Consider the following 21,116-nt stretch of genomic DNA (forward strand, 5'->3'; position numbering starts at 1 on the left):
GTGATTCTGGCAGTAAATTAATAACATTTATACATTATCAATAAGAGAACAGCTGATAACCCAACGTATCATCGTAGAGAGGGAGAAAAGCGTCTGGGGATGCCGGTGCAGGAATGCAGGCTTATTGTTGTAGTTTGCTTTATACATATATATATATATATATATATATATATATATATATATATATATATATATATATATATATATATATATATATATATATATATATATAACTATGACATTTCTAATCGTTAATATTTTTCCTCCTTGTTGTCATCCTCCTCTCATTCCTTCCTCTTTTCTTAATTATCCTTCACGGCGTGAGGAGTTTCAGTGAAGGACACATTGCGCATAATAGGAAAACCCAGCCGATGTAGCAGTTACAAGACAGTGAAGTCCCGGGTAGAAGTGAAGTCTTTTTCAAACATATCGTACATCACCACTCAGTCGGGTCTGAGAGCCCGTGACGTGCGGAAGATGATGTTATTAGTCTAATACAGAGCAGAATGGCTGTGAATACATATGTGGGCTGCCGACCATGATAAGATAAGATAAGATAAGATGCTTTATTCGTCAAATTGTTTTACATAATGTAATACAAAATGAAATTCATTTTGGCATTAGAGCTTCTTAGTAGTTGTATACACATTAAAAAGATAGATAAAACCAGAGAAACAGGAAACATAAAATATTAACAAGAAACATTGCATAGGTTATTTTGTATAAAATGTAACATTGTTATAATATACATGTGATATCAAGTTGTCACCATCCCTATCATGAATCATCACCTACAGTTATCATGACAACTTAAAGCTAGAAGTTATAGTGATGATAGATGATTGAAAAGCAGAATGCTTTTAGGTACAAATGACTTTCTGTATCTATCAGTACGCATCATATATATATATATATATATATATATATATATATATATATATATATATATATATATATATATATATATATATATATATATATATATATATATATATATATATATATATATATATATATATATATATATATATATATATATTAATAGCAACATGTTAGGTTGAGCCAAGGCCCCCAAGGGTAAATAACACGGGGACATCGGCCAGAGGGTGAAAAGGTCTCTGACATGGGCAAAACCATGGAAACTTTGGAATATTCATAATTTCAGCTGCATTACTTCGATTATAATATAATTATATTATATTATATTATTACTTGATAGCTAACTAGCTAGGTCTGTAATGTACGTAGGCCTATATAGTGTTTCATGAGAAGCCGTTATTAATTACTTAACAAAGGTAGTATATTTAGTTTAATAAAGGCAATTAATTTCAAACAATTGACTTACTTAAAAGTTCCTTTTCTTCAGAGATTTTCAAACCGAAACAGACAAATTTTGGAGAACTGCGGTCACAATAATCCATTCCCCGTGGGGTAAACTGAAGCTTACGTCTGGCAGCTGCCGCGAGGCGTACTTCACGTCTTCTACCCGGGATTTCACTTGTAACTGCTACACCGGCCGTCACACACACACACACACACACACACACAGTGCGATCCCCACCTTGCTACGAGTAATATACCATTAATGTAGTAATTCTCTCTCTCTCTCTCTCTGCATAACAACAACGTACAACAACAGTAACAATTTATTTCTCCACAAGGACAAGTTCCCCGCTCCCCGCTTCTCTTGAAGAAGGAAAAAAGGTAACACAGAGCGGGATTCCCAGTCCCACACATTGCTTCCCTTCACAACACTTACTGGAGCTGTACTGTTGTGCGCATGTGCCACGTGTGGGGCGTCACTCTGGCAGTCAGGCCACACAATTATCACTTGTACGAATTTGATCGAGATGTCAGCAATATATCTAGCTATAGGATATAAGTAGGGGGTATAAATATTTTAATGGTAGATTTTACATAATCCTCATATCTTTCATATTCTATTAAGGACACGTGGAGATGAATATGTGTGTGTGTGTGTGTGTGTGTGTGTGTGTGTGTGTGTGTGTGTATATATATATATATATATATATATATATATATATATATATATATATATATATATATATATATATATATATATATAGATAGATAGATAGATAGATAGATAGATAGATAGAAATATAGATATAGATAGATAGATCTATATATTCATTTCCACTCATTCTTAAGTTAAGAAAACATGTCAAAGATATGAGAATTATATAATTTTTACCATTAACATGTAACAATTCATACTGTGAGTTGCTGTCCAATACTAAACAATTAGCTTGAGGACGAAACACAACGGGAATAGTTCATATGATAGCCACATACAAAGACAGGATAATAAGAGTAATAAGGAATAATATAATAACCTGCTACAATACCGTCATAATAACAAAACTACCAAAGTAACAGTAACTGTTGAGTAAACTGGTAATTTTATATATTACATTGTAATATTATGTTAAATGATTTATCAAATGGCAACAAATTAACAACTAATCTTTCTGGAGAGAGAGAGAGAGAGAGAGAGAGAGAGAGAGAGAGAGAGAGATTGGTAGTGGTGACGAGATCATTCTCTCAGGTGAGCTGTGACTGTAAGCAGGATCGGCCGGCAGGTAAGCACACGGATCCACTCAATTCTCGGCCATCATAGACAAAACTTTTTTCTTGCTTATATATCTGTTATCTATCCCCATTACGTATATTACGTGTTTTTTCTTTCTATTCTGAGTGCAATATTTTACACTGTTATTGTTAGTGAAGGTTAAAAATGAAGATTTCAGGCGTTAACTCACGTTTTTTTTATTATTATTATTCTTACCAACTGGAAAATCCCTAGATTCGTGATTTCCGGCAACATTTCGACTTGTCACATCAAAATACCCATGTGTCTCATTATAATGTCAGTAATAGATAAACAACTTTGGTACATGTAAATTGTATTTCAATTTTTGCACATGAGTTATATGAATGCAATATGGGCGTTTGCTGGACTTCGCTGCCAGACGTACAAGTTAGAAGGATGTCCTAAAAAAAACGTTCATCAACGTGAAAGAGGAAGCATATGTTATGTACTGTACGTGTCATAGAAGATATATAAGCATCTTTGACACTGGGGCACATTTAAACTCCCTCTCGGGTAGAATTCTCGGTATTACTGCAGTTTCACCACAATCAGCTACGTGTGTTTTACCCACCTCAAGAGATAGAGCTCCTGATTACGAGTAATTTGAACCCCATATATACTAGGTGCAACCTTTATGAATGGCGACACAGAATTTTTTTTTAAATTTAAGCGTGTTTTGGTGTTTTGGTGATCAGCTGTGACAACAGCCTCTCGCATCAAACCCTCCCGCACACTGATGGTATCATGCGCTCGCGGCGGCTCGGCGGGCTCCGTGACATACCATTGTCTGAGCATGCGCGTATTTGTTTACGCTGATTGGTTCTGTTCTTTGAAACTGAAGCGACGGCCAATAAAAAAAATAAAAATAGCATAATTATTTCCACCAATCACGACGGCCCCTGAGGTTAGGTTGAGTTAGGTTAGGTTGGGTTAGATTAGGTTGGGTTAGTTTAGGTTTAGTTAGGTTACGTTAAGTTAGGTTAGGTTAGATTAGGTTTAGTTACGTTAGGTTAGGTTGGTTAGGTTGGGTTAGGTTAGGTTAGATTAGGTTTAGTTAGGTTAGGTTAGGTTGAGTTAGATTAGGTTTAGTTAGGTTAGGTTAGGTTAGATTTGGTTTAGTTAGGTTAGGTTAGTTTAGGTTAGGTTTAGTTAGGTTAGGTTAGGTTAGATTAGGTTCTTTTCTGGAGGAAACTTATTTTTTCTGGTAGATTTCGGCTTGTTTTTAATTAATTAACCAGTTGTTGTTTTTTATGCAAAATGATATGTTTCGGGGCTGTAAAAAAAATGGGTTGATTTGAGCCAAAAACAAGTGGTATTTTAATTAAAAGCAAGCCGAAATCTACCAGAAAAAAATAGTTTCGTCCAGAAAGGGCAAGGTGGTGAAACTCTGTAGGTTTACCGAATTCTCTCTCTCTCTCTCTCTCTCTCTCTCTCTCTCTCTCTCTCTCTCAATTTGTATGTTTTAATTCAAAGTATTTTAATAATATATGCACTGTTGTGAACATTCCTTTCAATGCTCGTCTTTCGCTTTGTAAGTTTCATCCTCTATTCCCTTGAGAAAAATAAATATAAACAAAATAAATGAATTATTAAATTATGTAGATCTTGTAAAAAGTAGTACAAATAATACAGTTAATAGATTACTGCTTACTGATTATTTCATAAGTGTTCCCTTCACCCTAAGATGAGTAATTTATATATATATATATATATATATATATATATATATATATATATATATATATATATATATATATATATATATAAAGTTAAAAAGACAAATAATAAAAGCAAGAGCTAGGGAAGTTTCAATTAGGACATTTGTTGCATACATTTGTCTAATTCAATTTTATTTTCTAAGGGAACTGGCATTCCAAGTGGTTCTTTTTTCTTATAATCTTTTGATGTCCTTGGCCAGCATCCCCTCTTGCATTAAATAAAAGATTGGGTGGGGATGTGGGTGGGGATATGAAGTACAGAATTAAGCTGTTGAAATCCAATGCCAGTAAAGAATAGTAAATTACATCAATGAAGTACAGTATGTATACGTCACGCTACAGCCTCGTCTCTCTTTTCCATGTGACTGAATTTAATAGATTTCTAATGACACGCAGAACCATGAAGTGGGTGGCAGTAGCTTTAGCTGCGGTTAGTGCAGTGCTGGTTGGAGCAGCTACCGATTCGAGCCAAGAAGGGAAGGTGACTGAAGAGCAAATAAGTGGGACTGTGAAGAGTAATGAACAGCAAAGGCCGCCTAATATTGTGATTCTGCTGGCTGACGATCTGGGTATTGCTGACCTGGGCTGTTACGGCAACAACACTTTGAAGACTCCCAACATTGACAGGTAAGAAACTGTGAAGGTGGCGAGTATTATGAAGCGTTTCAGGCTTTCTTTAATTCTTAAAAACTATTCTCAAAGACACGGAAATGACAATGTAGCTTCTTATGAGAGGATATCCCTTTCGTAATGTAGAACCCTTATCAAACTAATATAGTACTATACAAATAGCACCATGCAAACACGCAAGCAAATTAATTCCTTGTGATAAAGTTGAAGTAAACTAGTGACCACTGATAGGTTATACGCAGAGAAGAACGATAGACAACGTACGCGGCATTTTGTTTGTTGCAACAAGGAAATAATTATGACCACACATAACTCAGACACACGGATGCAAACAGCTAATCTTTTTTTTTTTTTTTTTTTCTGGTGATCAGCCTGGCAAAGGGAGGCGTACAGCTAACTCACCACCTGAGTGCTGCCAGTATGTGCACCCCAAGCCGCGCAGCCTTCCTCACTGGCCGTTATCCGGCGCGTTTTGGTGGGTGTTTGCTAAAACATGTTAAGGGAGGGAGTGACACTGTTATTGTTCTTTTCTGTTTCAATTATGAATATTTCGAAAGAAAAATTTATTCACTCATTGTTATGTAGTAGATAGACTGAATGAGTGATCACATGATTAATATTATTACCCCAATGTTCGCAGGTCTGGTTGGGCAGAAGAACACACCTTCAGTAATTCCACACTTATCCAGTAAAGTTGGTTTACCCTTAGAAGAAATCACAATAGCTGAGGCTCTCGCTGCTGCAAATTATACTACTGCTGCAGTGGGTAAGTCCGTTGAAGAGTGAGGAGGGAGTGGTAGCACTTGGAGATGATAGGTAAAGGCCCAGAAGAGTAGTGTGTAGCATAGCTGTACAAAGCTGAGAATATTGTAAGATGTGAACTGAAAAACTGTGTGGTAGGGGGGAAGAACAGAAATGATCTGTTAATGTCAGTAGTAGTAATGGTTGTGTGTATTGTCCTGGAAGTGAAAGTTCAAAGCCAGAGGTGATTTAGATGTGCTTTATTGCATGTAAAGAGTGTAAATGCAAGTCAGAGAATCAAGGACTTACAGGATTGGATGGCAAATGAGCTACAGAGCTAGTGTAGGACTGCATGTAGGTACAGTTGTAGTCAGATATAAAGCATAACTTAGCTATTGCTCTCGCTTCCAATTTTTAGTATTTCCCTTCTTTCTTGATTCCTTCAATTTGCTAAGAATTTTTCCCTCAGATTATTTAAGGAAACTGTCAGCAGATTAGTGAACATATAAGGCTGAAGGAAAACACAAAATGGGGGAAATGAGAGCAAGTTATTAGTGAGAGGTTATTTGATGTATGACCCGTTATTGTGTGCTGAAGTTTGTGGGAATGATAACTGTGTTTCTTTTGCAGGCAAGTGGCATCTGGGCTCAGGATGTGGCTTCCTTGGGAAGAATTGCCTGGTGGCACAGCAGCATGGCTTCCACCACTTTTTTGGCCTGCCTCTCTCCCTCCTTGTAGAAGCTGCCTCCACACAGCCATTCTTCTTCTTCCCCTGTGATGGTTCACATCCTTTCTATCAGGTGAGGTTTTTTACATGATGAGGGAACCAAGGAAGGAGTGTGATGAAGAGTATTGCTTTCATTCATGTTTTATATTATATATATATATATATATATATATATATATATATATATATATATATATATATATATATATATATATATAAAACATGAATGAAAGCAATACTTTCTTCATCACACTCCTTCTATATATATATATATATATATATATATATATATATATATATATATATATATATATATATATATATATATATAAAAAACATGAATGAAAGCAATACTTTCTTCATCACACTCCTTATATATATATATATATATATATATATATATATATATATATATATATATATATATATATATATATATATATATATATAATGTGAGTTCAAGAAATCGTGCTTCAATAGTAAACTGTTAAATCATATTCATAAATAAAAGAAAAGGCATTCTCTGCATATCTGGACTCACCACTGATTGCCGTTTAATTAGCTTTTTACCTGTCTAGCAATTCTGAGGAGATTAAAGGAATTATTAATGCATAATTAGCACCTCACATGTTCTCTTTCACCACAGATCTTGTTGACAGTGGCTGTGGTGAGTGTGGTGACCCTGTGGTGGCAATGTGGTTACCGCCCACTGCTTCTTTTCACATATTTCTCTGTGTTGAGCATAGTGCTAAGCATCACATGGTTCTTCTACACACACTACCGTTTCCACACTAACAACTGGTGGGGCGTAAGTGCAAAGCAGCAATGATGTTTAGTACTTATGGGACTTACTTGTTTAGAAGGTGAAATAAATGCTGGGTGATAATGCACATAAGGATTGGATGAATAAAGTCTTTTTCTTCACCCTTATGTCTTCCTACAGTGCATTTATGAGTTTTTATTTCTTTCTCTTCTGTCTTGAATCCATCTCTAGCAACCTCATCCCATATACTCCTTACCTTTTCTCTTTTCTCTGCATACAGCCATACCACCTCAGCCTTGCCTCAAACTTTGTCCCTGAACTGACATTCTCTCTCTCTCTCTCTCTCTCTCTCTCTCTCTCTCTCTCTCTCTCTCTCTCTCTCTCTCTCTCTCTCTCTCTCTCTCTCTCTCCCTTGTGGGTTGACAGAATAAGAAAACTGCTCCATCTTCAGGTGTCTCCATGGATGAACCGCCACCTCAATGGTGTCCTGATGGAGGATGGTGTAGTACTGCAACAACCCCTGATACTGGAGGGGCTTTCTCAGCAAATGGCCAGTCATTCAGCCGGGCTCATCGCCAAGTATGCCAGGGAAGAGCAGCCTTTCTTCCTTTACCACTCATTTGCTCACGTCCATACTCCAATGTTCACAGTTCCTCAGATGGCAGGCAGGAGTGCTCAAGGAAGGTCAGTCTGCTGTGATGATGTTGATAAAGTAAGGGATAAGATAGATAGATGATTGATTTAACACTGGTCAACAATAACAGCAACGCAATATTTTTGTGCAGTGAAGGAAGAAATAATGATAAGTTCTTTTGGACTTGGCAGTGGGACAGCTTGATTATTGTAGGAAAGAGGAAGCAGAAGCTATGATAGTAGCACTTAGTGAACCATGATGCCTATAGGTATGGAGATAATGTGGAGGAAATGGATGCAGCAGTGGGTGAGATCCTAGCAGCCCTTCATGAACACAACCTGGAGGACAACACAATTGTGTACTTTGTCTCGGATCATGGCGCCCACTTGGAGGCCATAGATGAGGATGGCCAGCGCTCAGGGGGATTTAATGGACTCTTCAAAGGTGGGCTCATTATTTTGCAGGGTGAAGATACTCTCTAATTACAAAATTTTGTATACTATCTTTTTTATTTGTTGCTTTAGTAATATATATATATATACAGAATGTTTCAGAAAAAATGCCAGGATTCTGATCTCCATTTCATCAAAAACTAATAATTACAAAAGAACAAACTGTAGTGCTATCAAAAGCAAACTTGATGGCAATTTATCCCTTGTCTAAGTGAATTTCTTGAAGTTCATGTTTTCAATACGAGTGTCGCATCGGTTGAAGCATTCTTTAAGGCGTAGACAGAAATTCTCACCAACTTTCTGGCATGTCCCTGACCTCAATCCTCCTGATTTTTGGTTCTGGGGAGCTGCCAAGGCTGAAGTCTATGCCAACAAACCATCAACACTCACTGAATTAAAGCAAAATGTGGAGGCATACACAACCAATGTGACCCAAGAGACATGCCTCAAAGTTGGTGAGAATTTCTGTCTACTCCTTAAAGCATGCTTCAACCGACGCGACACTCATATTGAAAACATGAACTTCAAGAAGTTCACTTAGACAAGGGATAAATTGCCATCAAGTTTGCTTTTGATAGCACTACAGTTTGTTCTTTTGTGATTATTAGTATTTGAATAAATGGAGATCAAAATCCTGGCATTTTTTCTGAAACACCCTGTATATATATATATATATATATATATATATATATATATATATATATATATATATATATATATATATATATATTTTTTTCTCTCTCTCTCTCTCTCTCTCTCTCTCTCTCTCTCTCTCTCTCTCTCTCTCTCTCCATTGCAAAAAATGCATGTTGTATGACAATCTTGAAGAATATCAATTTACTTTCTGTTTGATTCACAATGGGTGAATGGGAGCATTTAAATGAGAATAGATTAATTAGAGATACCCAACATGGCTTTAGATCAGGGAGGTCCTGTCTTACAAATTTGCTCGATATCTTAGAATATATTACCAAGGAGTTAGATGATGGAAATAGCATAGATGTTATATATCTAGATTTTAGCAAGGTGTTTGATAAGGTACCACATAGGAGGCTAGTGTACAAATTGATACTACATGGGATAGGGGGTAGGTTAGTTGATTGGATTAGTGAATGGCTTTCTGATAGGAAACAGAGAGTAGTATTAAATGGGGCAATGTCTGAGTGGAAGGAAGTGGTTAGTGGGGTACCCCAAGGATCAGTGCTAGGACCTCTTCTTTTCTTGGTGTACATTAACGATTTAGATATAAGAATTAGTAGCAAAGTATCAAAGTTTGCAGATGATACTAAGATAGCATGTGCAGTACAGGGTGAAAAGAACAATTACAGAATACAACGAGACCTGGACAGGCTGATAGCATGGGCAGACAGGTGGCAGATGGAGTTTAATTCTAAAAGTGTCAGGTTATGCATTTAGGTAAAGACAACACAAACTTTAGCTATGAGATGGAGGGATGTTGGCTAGAGGCAGTAGAGGAGGAAAGGATTTAGGAGTAGTGATAGACAGGACTATGAAATTTTCAAAGCAATGTTTAGAAGCAAGAAATAGGGCAAATAGGATCCTGGGTTTTATAAATAGAAATGTTAGTTATAAAAGTAAGGAAGTGGTGCGTAGCTTATATAATTCCTATGTTAGGCCCCATTTAGAGTATTGCATACAGGCCTGGTCACCCCATTATAGGCAGGATATCAACATGTTAGAAGCAGTTCAGAGAAGAGCAACTAGGATGATACCAGCATTAAAGCGCCTGGAGTATAGAGATAGATTAAAGGAATTAAACATGTTTTCATTTGAGAGGAGATGTATAAGAGGGATATGATAGAGTTATTTAAAATGTTCTCAGATACAAACTACATAGATGTGAGATCTTTCTTTACCTTAGAGGAGGGAAGTAGGACTAGAAATCATGGCAGGAAGTTTAGAAAGCAAGGCTGCAGGTTAGATATAAGAAAATATTTCTTTAGTCATAGGGTGGTAGACTTCTGGAATGCATTGCCAGAGAGGGTTGTAAATAGCACTAGTTTGACAATGTTTAAAAACAGATTAGATAAGCACTTAAATTTATTAGATGTATATTTATGTATAGCACTGCATGATAGTTTTTATAAGAAATTTACTATAGTTAAACAAGACAATCCCCATGTATGGGGATCACAGATTGTAGAGGAATTCACTGCAGGACTTAGCCGTTAATGGGCCAAATATTTAGAATTAGTATATAATGTATTGTGTACTTGTAAGTGTATCTTTAAGTACTGATGACAAGGTCGCTGTGTGACTGATACAGGATAACCTAGATGGGCCCTGGTGGCCCTTTGTTATCCTATTATTTATGTTATATGTTATGTTATAGCAACTGCTTTAATTTATAAATTTCTTTGGATCCTGCACAAAACAAGACATGTGAGCTGACAATACCTTGATGATCTTGCCATAGGGGGAAAAGGCATGGGAGCAGCTGAAGGTGGCATCAGAGTGCCAGGTATCTACCGCTGGCCCGGCCACATCCCGGCAGGAGTTAAAGTGGATGCCCCAACCTCCCTCCTGGACACCCTCCCTACCATTCTGGAACTTGCTGGCCTGCCTCCCCTGCATGAGCTACTTCCTCACCTCCCATACAGGGCATGTAACACACATCACTTCCATCATCCCTTTTCTTCCTTATAATGTAGGATAGCTTATGTCCCGACCATATTTTATGGTTGTTGATTAGACAATCTTTTCTTTAGTGTTCATCCTTATTATGTCTTCCTCCACTCCCATCTCTAGGTCTTCATTGGTCTTTATACTGCTCACTTCCCAATTACTTCTAATATTATTATACAGTGGTACCTTGGAGTACGAATGCTTTTGAGTACAAACAATTTGAATTACGAACAAAAATTTTTTTTTTTTTTTTGCATTGGAGGATGAATTTTGCTTTGGAGTACGAACAATAACAGACGTGGTCAACAGATTGCACGCAGTACTATGCGATCAGCTGACTGCATGCTGGGGCACCACGCTGCCTCAGTGCCTCAGGAGTGTTGTTTGCAATTGTTTGGTAGTGGCACGGATAATAATATTAATTTTTTTTAGTTATTAAGATCATTGCCTAGCGTAGCAGCACACGTGGTCACGAGACATACAGATAGACGTATGGAAGATTCTAGAAGATCCAAGGGGATGAGAGAGTATCCAGCTCATGAATTAAAAGCCTTAACCCTTATAGCCCATTAGGCACGATCGTGGCTCTTACGTTAAGAGCCCGTCAGGCATGACCGTGGCACTTTTCAGAAGCCGCGCTCCCACGGTCCAGATATATCATATATCTGGAACGTGTGTAGTCCTTTATGCTGCACAGTTTGTTTATGCTTGAGGCTATCTGTCATATATCAAGGCCTGTCATTGGCCCATTGTTTTCAAGATGGTGGACACTTAGCCAATCATGTACCAGGTTTTACAAGGATATGTTTGTAGAGGTGTGAGGGCACCAAGCGTGAGGATGGTGAGAGCACTCATGTCAGTATGTTGTATTTTATCATTTTTTATGTATTTCTTGGTGAGATATAAGATATACATGTATTTCCATGGATAAGTAAGCAGTTCAGAAACATATTATGGTGCATGACAATATTGGAATCATTATTTTTATCTCATTATTGGTTTAGATAAGAGTGCATAGTGCTGGCTTGATGGAGTTGGCTGAGGAGGATGTGTTGACGCTTGTTTCTGACCGTGAAGAAGTAAAATTTTCATATTACAATTTGCTTATTTCCCTGATTTATTTTCCATAATGAATGCAGTATATCAAAGAAAAACTTATTGGCTTATATAAGAGTGTGTGGTACTGGCTTGATGGAGTCACATGAAGAGGATGTGGTGACACTTGTTTCTGACCACAAGAAGTTGAATTTTCATTATATTACATTTTCCTTACTTTCTTGCTTTATTTTCCTATCTTCTATAGTTATAGGTAAATATTAGTAGTAGTATATTTAGTAATAGTATGCAAGAAGTAAGAAATTAGGTGAGAAATAGATTTTTTTTGGTTTGGGAAGTGGTTTAGAACAAATTATAATTTCTTCCATAAGAATACATGTATTTTGATGCTTTGGAGTAAGAATGTTTTGGAGTAAGAACAAAATTTTGAACAGATTAAGTTTGTATTCCAAGGCACCACTGTGTTTGATTAGATTGTAAAGAAAAAAAATAGAAAAAAAAAAAAACATTGCATTGTAAAGCAGTTGTATTTTATGGGAGTTTGTTTAATAAGGCAGATGTTCTTTACTTCCATGAATAACCCATAGTAATGTAGAATCAAACCAAACAGGAACTGGATGGCATAAGTATTACTGATGTCTTGACCAAGAATGCACATCCTCCTTCCCGCACCTTGATTCACCACTGTGACAGAAACATCCACGCCCTCCGTTTCATATATGGTAAGTATTTACCTAGTTGTATATTACAGGGTTCGAGCGGGACTCATAGTGACCTGTCTCCAACCTTACATTTATCTAACTCTTCCTTAAATTTGTGCACACTTTCTGCTGCTACAATCTCTTCACTTAATCCATTCCAGATGTCTAGTCTAATGTGGAAAACTGAACTCCTTAAGGTTTCTTAGACAATGACTTTTCATGATCTTGGAATGTCCTTTTGTTTGTCTATCCCCATCCTCCATCAGTGTTACCAGGTCTTGTCTATCTATCTTTTTCCATACAGTTTACTAGTTTACTATCCTTCAAAGTTGGTAGTTCCATCTCCTTCAGTCTTTCTTGTGTGTGTGTATTCACCTAGTTGTAATTTTACAGGGCCTGGGTATCATACTCGTGTGGCCCCATCTCCATATCTACACACATCCAACTTTCCTTTAAAACTATGCACACTCCTCGCTGACACCACCTCCTCACTCAAACCATTCCACACCTCCACACATCTTTGTGGGAAACTATATTTCTTCACATCCTTCAAGCATGTTCCCTTGGCTATCTTTTTACTATGCGATCTTGTAGTTCTATTTAAGTTTTCCTCTCTCAACATCATTTGCTCATTATCCACTTCATCCAGTCCATTCAACAGTTTATAAACCTGTATTAAATCTCCTCTTTCTCTTCTTTGTTCCAAGGTAAGCAAATTCATTTCTTTTAATCTCTCCTCATAGGTCATTTCTGCCAATTCCGGAACCATTTTTGTTGCCATTCTCTGCAATCTCTCCAACTTCCTTATATGCTTCTTTTTATAAGGGGACCAAACCACTCCAGCATATTCCAATCTTGGTCTAATTACCGTACTAATTAATTTCTTCATTATATCTTTATCCATATAATGGAAGGCTAATCCAATATTTTTTATCAAATTATACGTTTCTCCAAACATCTTATCAATATGAGCCTCAAACTGCCCATGGTCTTGTATTATCACTCCCAAATCCTTTTCCTTTTCCACCTTTTTCAACACTACTTCTTCACCCATCTTATATGACCCTCTTCCATTTGCCACCTCTTGCTCCACTCCCAAATCTTATCCAGATCTGCCTGTAAAATTTCACAATCTTCTTCACTCTTCACACTTACACAACTTCGCATCGTCCGCAAACAAATTAATATAACTGTTTACTCCCTCTGGCATGTCATTAATATATACAAGGAAAAGTATTGGTGCCAGCACTGAGCCTTGTGGGACTCCACTCTCCACCACCAACCAGTCTGACTTTGCATCCCTTAATACCATTCTCATCTCCCTCCATCTCAAGTAGTTTTCCATCCACTTTAACACTTTTCCTTTCAGTCCTCCATAAATCTCTAATTTCCATAGCAGTCTCATGTGAGGTACCTTGTCAAAAGCTTTCTTTAAATCCAAATATACACAGTCCATCCATCCCTCTCTCTCTTGTATTTTGTCAACCACTCTTGAATAAAAGCTCAGTAGATTTGTTACACATGACCTCCCTTTCCTAAAGCCAAATTAATGATCCGATAATAACAGGAACCGTATCCAATATTTCTTTATCACCCTCTCACAAATCTTACCGACCACACTTGTTAGAGACACAGGTCTATAGTTAAGAGGCTCTTCCTTACTGCCTCCCTTATAAATGGGCACCACTTCAGCTCTCTTCCACTCTACTGGTACTTCCCCTGTTTCTAATGAACACCTTATAATATCATATAATGGATCAATCAATTCTTCTCTACACTCCTTCAATAATTTTCCTGAAACTTCATCTGGTCCCATGTGTGTGTGTAATTCACTGTTTGATCTGCTGCAGTCTCTGACGAGACAGCCAGACGTTACCCTACGGAACGAGCTCAGAGCTCATTATTTCCGATCTTCGGATAGGCCTGAGACCAGGCACACACCACACACCAGGACAACAAGGTCACAACTCCTCGATTTACATCCCGTACCTACTCACTGCTAGGTGAACAGGGCTACGTGAAAGGAGACACACCCAAATATCTCCACCTGGCCGGGGAATCGAACCCTGGTCCTCTGGCTTGTGAAGCCAGCTTTCTAACCACTGAGCTACCGTGTGTGTGTGTGTGTGTGTGTGTGTGTGTGTGTGTGTGTGTGTATGCATTTTATAAGAGAGGGTGATGAGCATAAAAGGATGAAGTTAACAATCCTGCATTGATAGGTGTTTTTGTTGTGAACAGTGACACACAACTAGTATGTCAGTATTACAGTACTACTTATTAGTTGCTTATTGTTAAGGGTATTTTCTTTGTTGATCTTCTGACATGGCTAAGTGGCTGGTTGTACCAAACAGATAAATATTATGGCAAACTTTGATGTAACTTACAGATTTCAAAAAGAAATATGGTCCAAAATTTTTTAAGTTCTACTCTACACCACCTACACTTCAACAGAAGAGAGGTCACATGAAAATGTTTGTTAGTATGGCAGTAAGTTGTGTGTATAGTGTAAATGTAGGTAACATTGTAAAGTAACACTGATGACTAAAGATGATGCTTGTTCTGGTCATTACAGAGGAAAATGTCTTCAAAATGCACCTGGCTGGCCACAAGTGGAAGCCAGGAAGCACTCAGTGTGGCTGGGGTCCAAATGTGTATTGTTCCTGTCATGATGTGGAGGACTACAGCCAGGAACCCCGCCTATACAACCTACGTCTGGACCCTTATGAGGACAGCCCTATTCCTGTTAACAGCTCCAAGTGAGTTTCCTTCATTATGCAAAGTCTATAGAGTCATAGTCATAAAATACTTAATGTAGAAGTGTAGCTAATGCCTTGTCTTACCTTGCAGGTATAACCAGATTACGGGGATAATGCTGCAGTTCCTCGCTGAGTGGCAGGCACGAGTGTCATATCCACCTTCTATGCTTAACAGTGTTTCTGACACAGTACTTTCTCCTTGGATCCAGCCTTTCCGTATTCCCTCATAACACACAGACTGTTCTACGTGAAGAAACGCATTGATTCACTAAGATATATTTGTATATTATTGTAGATAAACACTGTACATGTGTAAAGATTGTTCATGCAAAAATTTATAAGTTTTGCATAATAATTTGTTCATGTCATGTGTATAGACTACATGAAGTAGCTGTCATGAATTATGTATGTGGAGAAAAAAAGTGATAGAAACAACTGTGGAACATTTAGTGTATGAAACACATGGATAGTTCATAAATGAAAGAAAATCTTTTACAAACATATTGATGCAAGTAAAAAGCTGAAATAAACAAACAAACTTAAGAGGGCTGTATGATGTTATATTGTTTGTAGTTTCTTTAGTGGATGGAATTAAAAACAATTTACTAACAAACACTCTTAAGAAAACAACTACATCATATTAATCTTTAATCATTTAAATGCACAATTTCAATATTTGTAAAGCCACTGATACAGGATTCAAATAATCTACCAACAAAAGCAAATCAATGCTTGCTAAGTCTTCATGAGGTTGTTGATCACTATGCAGACAAGTGTGCTTTCTGATGAAAAATACTGTGTGACAGTCACAGCACTGACTCATGAAGACACTACATTGTTAAGTCTTGGTCCACCTCATACTTAATGGTGACTCCCTAAGTGTAGCAACTTGTGTGAAATCATTGAGAACTTGAAAATTTTAATTGCATTTACTCAACTGAAGTTCTTGATGTAAGATGTGCTACTCATGATGGAATAAAACTACAACATATTATGCCGAGTTCATTTTCACACAAGTTTGGTGTCGGTGCAGCCAAAACTAACACCACTGCAGTCAAGTGTAATGTGGACCGGACCACTTACATGGGTCCACAACAAAATACTCAGAACAGCAAAACTGTGTTGAGCTACCTCTGCTTGACTCCAGACTTGAGTCACCACCCAGTGTCATATAAAACATGGATGGCAAAAGCCAGACCGCAACATGTCGATACAAAAGTATATGAAAATACACTAGACAAAATATGTTAAATGCCAAAAAACTAAACATTCTTCTGAATAGTAATACATGGTTATTATGGAGCACAATGCACTTCACAATGTGGCAAACTGTGAACACAGAACCTCCAAGGTTGAGTAATACTCCCAGCCAGTGGCATGGCAGCAGCCACTGACACCGCCACATCACAAGACACAGCACAGGCAAGAGATGGTCCACAGACACTGCAGCCATGCACACGTACACCTCCCTTATGGCTGCAATCCAGTACAAAGAGCTGATAAAACCTATTAAATACTTTGGTCCACGCATTTTTGTCTCCCAAAGGTCTTGATGAATAGAAGTAAATTTACAAACAATAAATCAATCAATAAGAAAAAGAAAAAACAAAAATAAAAGTAATAATCGTAAAAATTCAAATGGCAATGTTTACCTGAGAAAAATATCTTGTAAGCCATCTAGTTACAATCTGTACCCATCCTGCCATTCTAGGTTCTTGATTATCTGTGATTCTAGATCAGCAAGAACATGCTACACCTTCGCAAAACAGTAGATGCTCAAATGAAGCTTGTCAAGGTTCAAGGTTGAGTGGTCAGAAAATATTACATGTACAGCATCCCTTAAGATATTATCATTACTGTAATTACTATCACTATTATGAAATTATATGAGGAAGACTAAAACAAAAAGGTTACATTCATGGCTGGCCCCACTGAGCACCTCAGGGCCACTATGACCCACACCAAGGGACTTAGTAAATAGTTAGCAGCAACAGTAAGCTTGATGCCACATGATTGCTTAACTGCTGCTGCTGCTGCTGCTGCTGATTCACCATCAACAAGAAATAATTTTTGACACCATGAAAATATGGGAAGTCATCTTCAAATGCTACTAAAGATATAAATGAAGAACACGTTCTATTATGTTCCCGTTGGTTCTTAAGAAGAAAATGCACCGTTTCTATTATGAATACCCGACCAGTGCAAGGACAGCTGCTGGTGGTCACCAAGGAGTTGTACAAGCAAGGGCTTAACAAGTATTGTTCTCAGTTTGCACTGAAATTCTTATTCAACCAGATGAAAGCACAAAGCATTGGCACTTAGTGGAGGTGAACCACAATCAGGCAAACAAAATATTGGAATAATACACTTTTAAATCAAAACAACCTGCAAACTTCCTTGAAGCCAGGTATTCAAATTTTTCCCTTGATAATGTGTGTGTGTGTGTGTGTGTGTGTGTGTGTGTGTGTGTGTGTGTGTGTGTGTGTGTGTGTGTGTGTGTGTGTGTGTGTGTATATATATATATATATATATATATATATATATATATATATATATATATATATATATATATATATATATATATATATATATATAATAAAACAGCCTGCAGCTAGCAACACTAGCCTGCATCCTATCAAGACAATACAACAAAGTGTTACTAAGGATATTGCACAAACACTAATTTGTACTGCCCACTGAAGTGCCTCATAACATCAAGGCCTAATATTACACTCAAACCATTCTTCGTAATATACAACTATAAACATTTGTGGTCAGACTTGACAACAGTGGTCTGCTGGGGGTGCTACAAAAACTTTATATGAGGGGTGCAAAGTTGAGTGAGGCAGTATGGTCTCCACCCGACACATGAGATTCCCTCGTGTGATCCGTACAGAAGTGACACTCAATCTACGGAGAACAGCAGCAGCACGGCTCAACTCTAGGTTTACCACATACACTAGGTTAACCATAATCACAGCAATATACACATAATACTAGGTTGTCCACCAATCACAACACCATTCAACTTGCAACAAAGTCCTTTAGTTAGGAATGATAATTTGAGAGCAGTATTAGTATTCAAGTTATTTATGTAATAAAATACTGAATATTTGACATAATAGAACTTAACTGACTTCTAGAAACCAGGGCTACAAATACAAAATACAGCAAAATAATTACCAGTTATCCCAAAGCTACATGATGCTATAAGGCTTGACTACAAAGACTATCAGGGCAGAAAAAACAACTAGCAGGAAGGCCAGCAAGAAGGAGAGTGTAGTAATGTGAACAGTGCCCTGCAATCCTTTCTGTCAAAGTACTCCACAATAAATAAATGCACTGAAGAATGAGTGGTGATGGAGACTATTGCACACATATCAACTATAAAAACAAAGAGGTCACCAGACATGACTGCATTTACATCCCACTACAAAAAAAGGGGATAAGCAGTTGTCTTAGATGACAAATATTTACAGTGAAAATCTTGTTTCTCTGAAGTATGGCATGAAGTATTCATGGGTCTTGCTAAAACTTCAGTGGTTGGTCCTATAATTTTTTAAACTTTGTGTCCAACAAGCTGTAAACACTAAAAATAGATATACTGGCTGGATTCTCCTAAATCCTCCTCCTTCCAACATGAGAGCATGACAAGTCACACTCTACAAAATGAGAAATAAAAATAAATTTTATAATATATATATATATATATATATATATATATATATATATATATATATATATATATATATATATATATATATATATATATATATATATATATATATATATATATATATATATATATATATATATATATATATATATATATATATTGGTGAGATTAAAAGATTTTTTGCAGAAAATGCAAAGAAAGGTCCAGAGTCTGACAAGAACAACAAAACAATGACATTTACAACAAAAGATCACACCACAAACCATACAGCTTTTCACTTCTGCTGTACAAAGACACTCATTTCACACTCTATAAATACATAATTTTGCTTAGAGTACTAATAACAACTATCTATAAAACAATAAATTAGATATTTAACAAGCACCTATAAAAATATGAGTAGAACACATGGCTTGTGGCACAAAAGCAGTCCAGACTTGTCCTCACACCAGGCAGAGTACAGACCCAGCGCCACAAAGTTCTCTCAACTCTCCCGTGTGAGTGTAGAGCAGTGCAGTGTGAAGGGTTGAGCAAAGGAGAGCCCTACCCATCATGCAATACTTGCTGCTGGCTCTGTTTTGGTGGCTGAATTTCCTCATCAGTAGTTACAACACTGAGCTTCATACTGTGAAGGAGCAATAATCTATTTAATTTGCTGTGGAGGAAAACTTATTGTGGAGGGTTCTTCAATAAATCAAAATCAATTGCCTGTGAATAACATTACCAAGATTTTAATGTCAAGTATAAAATGTCAAGAATTTCTTAAAATCTCAATGCCTTGTACAGGAAAACAGAGATTTCATACAGACTAGTTGACCTTCCCTATCTAAAATTTCAATACACCAGAGACAGTCACTCCAAGGCACCAAGACTTACCATTGTCAAAACAGTTTGGATCAAAGTAGTTTAGAAGTTCTGTCTCTGAGAGATTGATTGCTGAAGTGACTTCATTCTGCATGGAGACTTGTGAGTTGGAGTTAGAGACTATGAGGCCATCTCCAGCCCGGACAGGCCTACTACTGTTTTCTGTACTGGTGGCTGGGATGGAAGCCCCAGCCTCCATCTGTAAGGGAGCAACAGGACTGGACTGGGAGAGGAGTGGATCAGAGCGTGTGAGGGCTGATGAGGTGACACAGGTTGAGGCGACAGACTCTTGGGTAGCAGGGGCTTGAGCCATGGTGGAAGATGAAGGCAGCACTCCACACAGGCCTGGCCCTTGGGACAACAATGGATCAGAGACTGGTACATGCATGTCAGACTGCACACCTAGCACAGGTGAAGCACTGTGTTGCTGCACTGTCTGTTCCCCAGACATATTATTAAGGTGATGGTGAGTGACAGTATGGGATAAGGAGGATACTGTCTGCTGGCTGGCTCTAACAGCCTGTCTTTGCTGTTGTTTCTGTTGTTCTTGTTGCTGTTCATGTTGTGGTTGTTGCTGCTCTTGTTGTTGCTGTTGTTGTTGTGATTGTTTTTGTTGTTGTTGTTGTTGTTGTTGTTGTTGTTGTTGTTGTTGCTGCTGCTGCTGCTGCTGCTGTGGAGCCCTCTGGTTTATGTTTTGCAGCAAAGATTGACTAAGGGGCCGGTACACAGTTTGAGTAGGAGAGGGAATAGGCAGGTGGGTCAGATGCATTGCTGAACCACTTACAACCTCCTGAGAGTCAGGTATTCTCAGCTGGCCTTGCAAGGCATCGATGGCTGGAGAAGCCTCACCCAGAGCCTCCTGTGAAGTGCACTGACTCACTATCTTGGATGACAGTAGTGGGTTTACACTATTGAATGAAGAGGCAGTAGAGACTACACTGGCTACTGCAGGAGATGTCATTTGTTGCTCTGAAGGAAACTGGCTGCCTCTCACCAAAGTGTAGTCTGGAAGCAAGCCCACCTCCTCTCGATGTTTCTTGAGAGGTGGCTCCTCCAAGTGTGGCGCCTCAGCCACACATACCCGCACTGTGCGAGTCAAGCCAGGGGAGGAAACCACAGTTGTTGGAGCAACTGGTGC

The 21,116-nt window shown here is 37.7% G+C and overlaps 2 protein-coding genes across 4 annotated transcripts in view; one reads left to right on the plus strand and one right to left on the minus strand.

Annotated features, from left to right (window-relative positions):
* The first annotated feature begins 1,517 nt into the window (after positions 1-1,517).
* On the plus strand, positions 1,518-16,430 carry LOC123512100 (arylsulfatase H-like). 2 transcript variants are annotated; one of them, XM_045268323.1, is made up of 12 exons: positions 1,518-1,704; positions 4,729-4,959; positions 5,334-5,437; positions 5,603-5,728; positions 6,334-6,503; positions 7,077-7,238; positions 7,645-7,877; positions 8,096-8,271; positions 10,717-10,901; positions 12,592-12,703; positions 15,255-15,438; positions 15,530-16,430. In XM_045268323.1, the coding sequence occupies exons 2-12, from the start codon at positions 4,733-4,735 to the stop codon at positions 15,666-15,668; spliced, it is 1,818 nt and encodes a 605-aa protein (XP_045124258.1). In that variant the 5' UTR covers positions 1,518-1,704; positions 4,729-4,732; the 3' UTR covers positions 15,669-16,430. The 2 variants fall into 2 exon arrangements, with proteins under 2 accessions (XP_045124258.1, XP_045124257.1); XM_045268322.1 differs by lacking the exon at positions 1,518-1,704 and adding an exon at positions 2,453-2,603.
* Positions 16,074-21,116, minus strand: part of LOC123512098 (nuclear factor of activated T-cells 5-like) — a 44,251-nt gene continuing 39,208 nt past the window's right edge. For both annotated transcript variants that reach the window (XM_045268319.1, XM_045268318.1), the window contains 2 exons: positions 19,991-21,116; positions 16,074-19,739 (listed from right to left, as the gene is read on the minus strand). The exon at positions 19,991-21,116 is cut by the window's right edge and continues 683 nt beyond it. In XM_045268319.1, coding sequence (XP_045124254.1) covers positions 19,735-19,739; positions 19,991-21,116 — 1,131 coding nt within the window. In that variant the 3' untranslated portion in view covers positions 16,074-19,734. The remainder of the gene's footprint in view (positions 19,740-19,990) is intronic.

This window comes from Portunus trituberculatus, chromosome 32, assembly GCF_017591435.1.
Source record: "Portunus trituberculatus isolate SZX2019 chromosome 32, ASM1759143v1, whole genome shotgun sequence".
NCBI lineage: Eukaryota > Metazoa > Arthropoda > Malacostraca > Decapoda > Portunidae > Portunus > Portunus trituberculatus.

What these genes read in the sequence shown, in the direction of transcription:
- LOC123512100 (XM_045268323.1), top strand. Translation starts at nt 4,733, where the DNA reads ATGAAGTGGGTGGCAGTAGCTTTAGCTGCGGTTAGTGCAGTGCTGGTT. An exon ending in ATTTAATGGACTCTTCAAAG is followed by an intron (nt 8,272 to 10,716) that starts GTGGGCTCATTA and finishes ATCTTGCCATAG; the next exon opens with GGGGAAAAGGCATGGGAGCA. An exon ending in ATTCCTGTTAACAGCTCCAA is followed by an intron (nt 15,439 to 15,529) that starts GTGAGTTTCCTT and finishes CTTACCTTGCAG; the next exon opens with GTATAACCAGATTACGGGGA.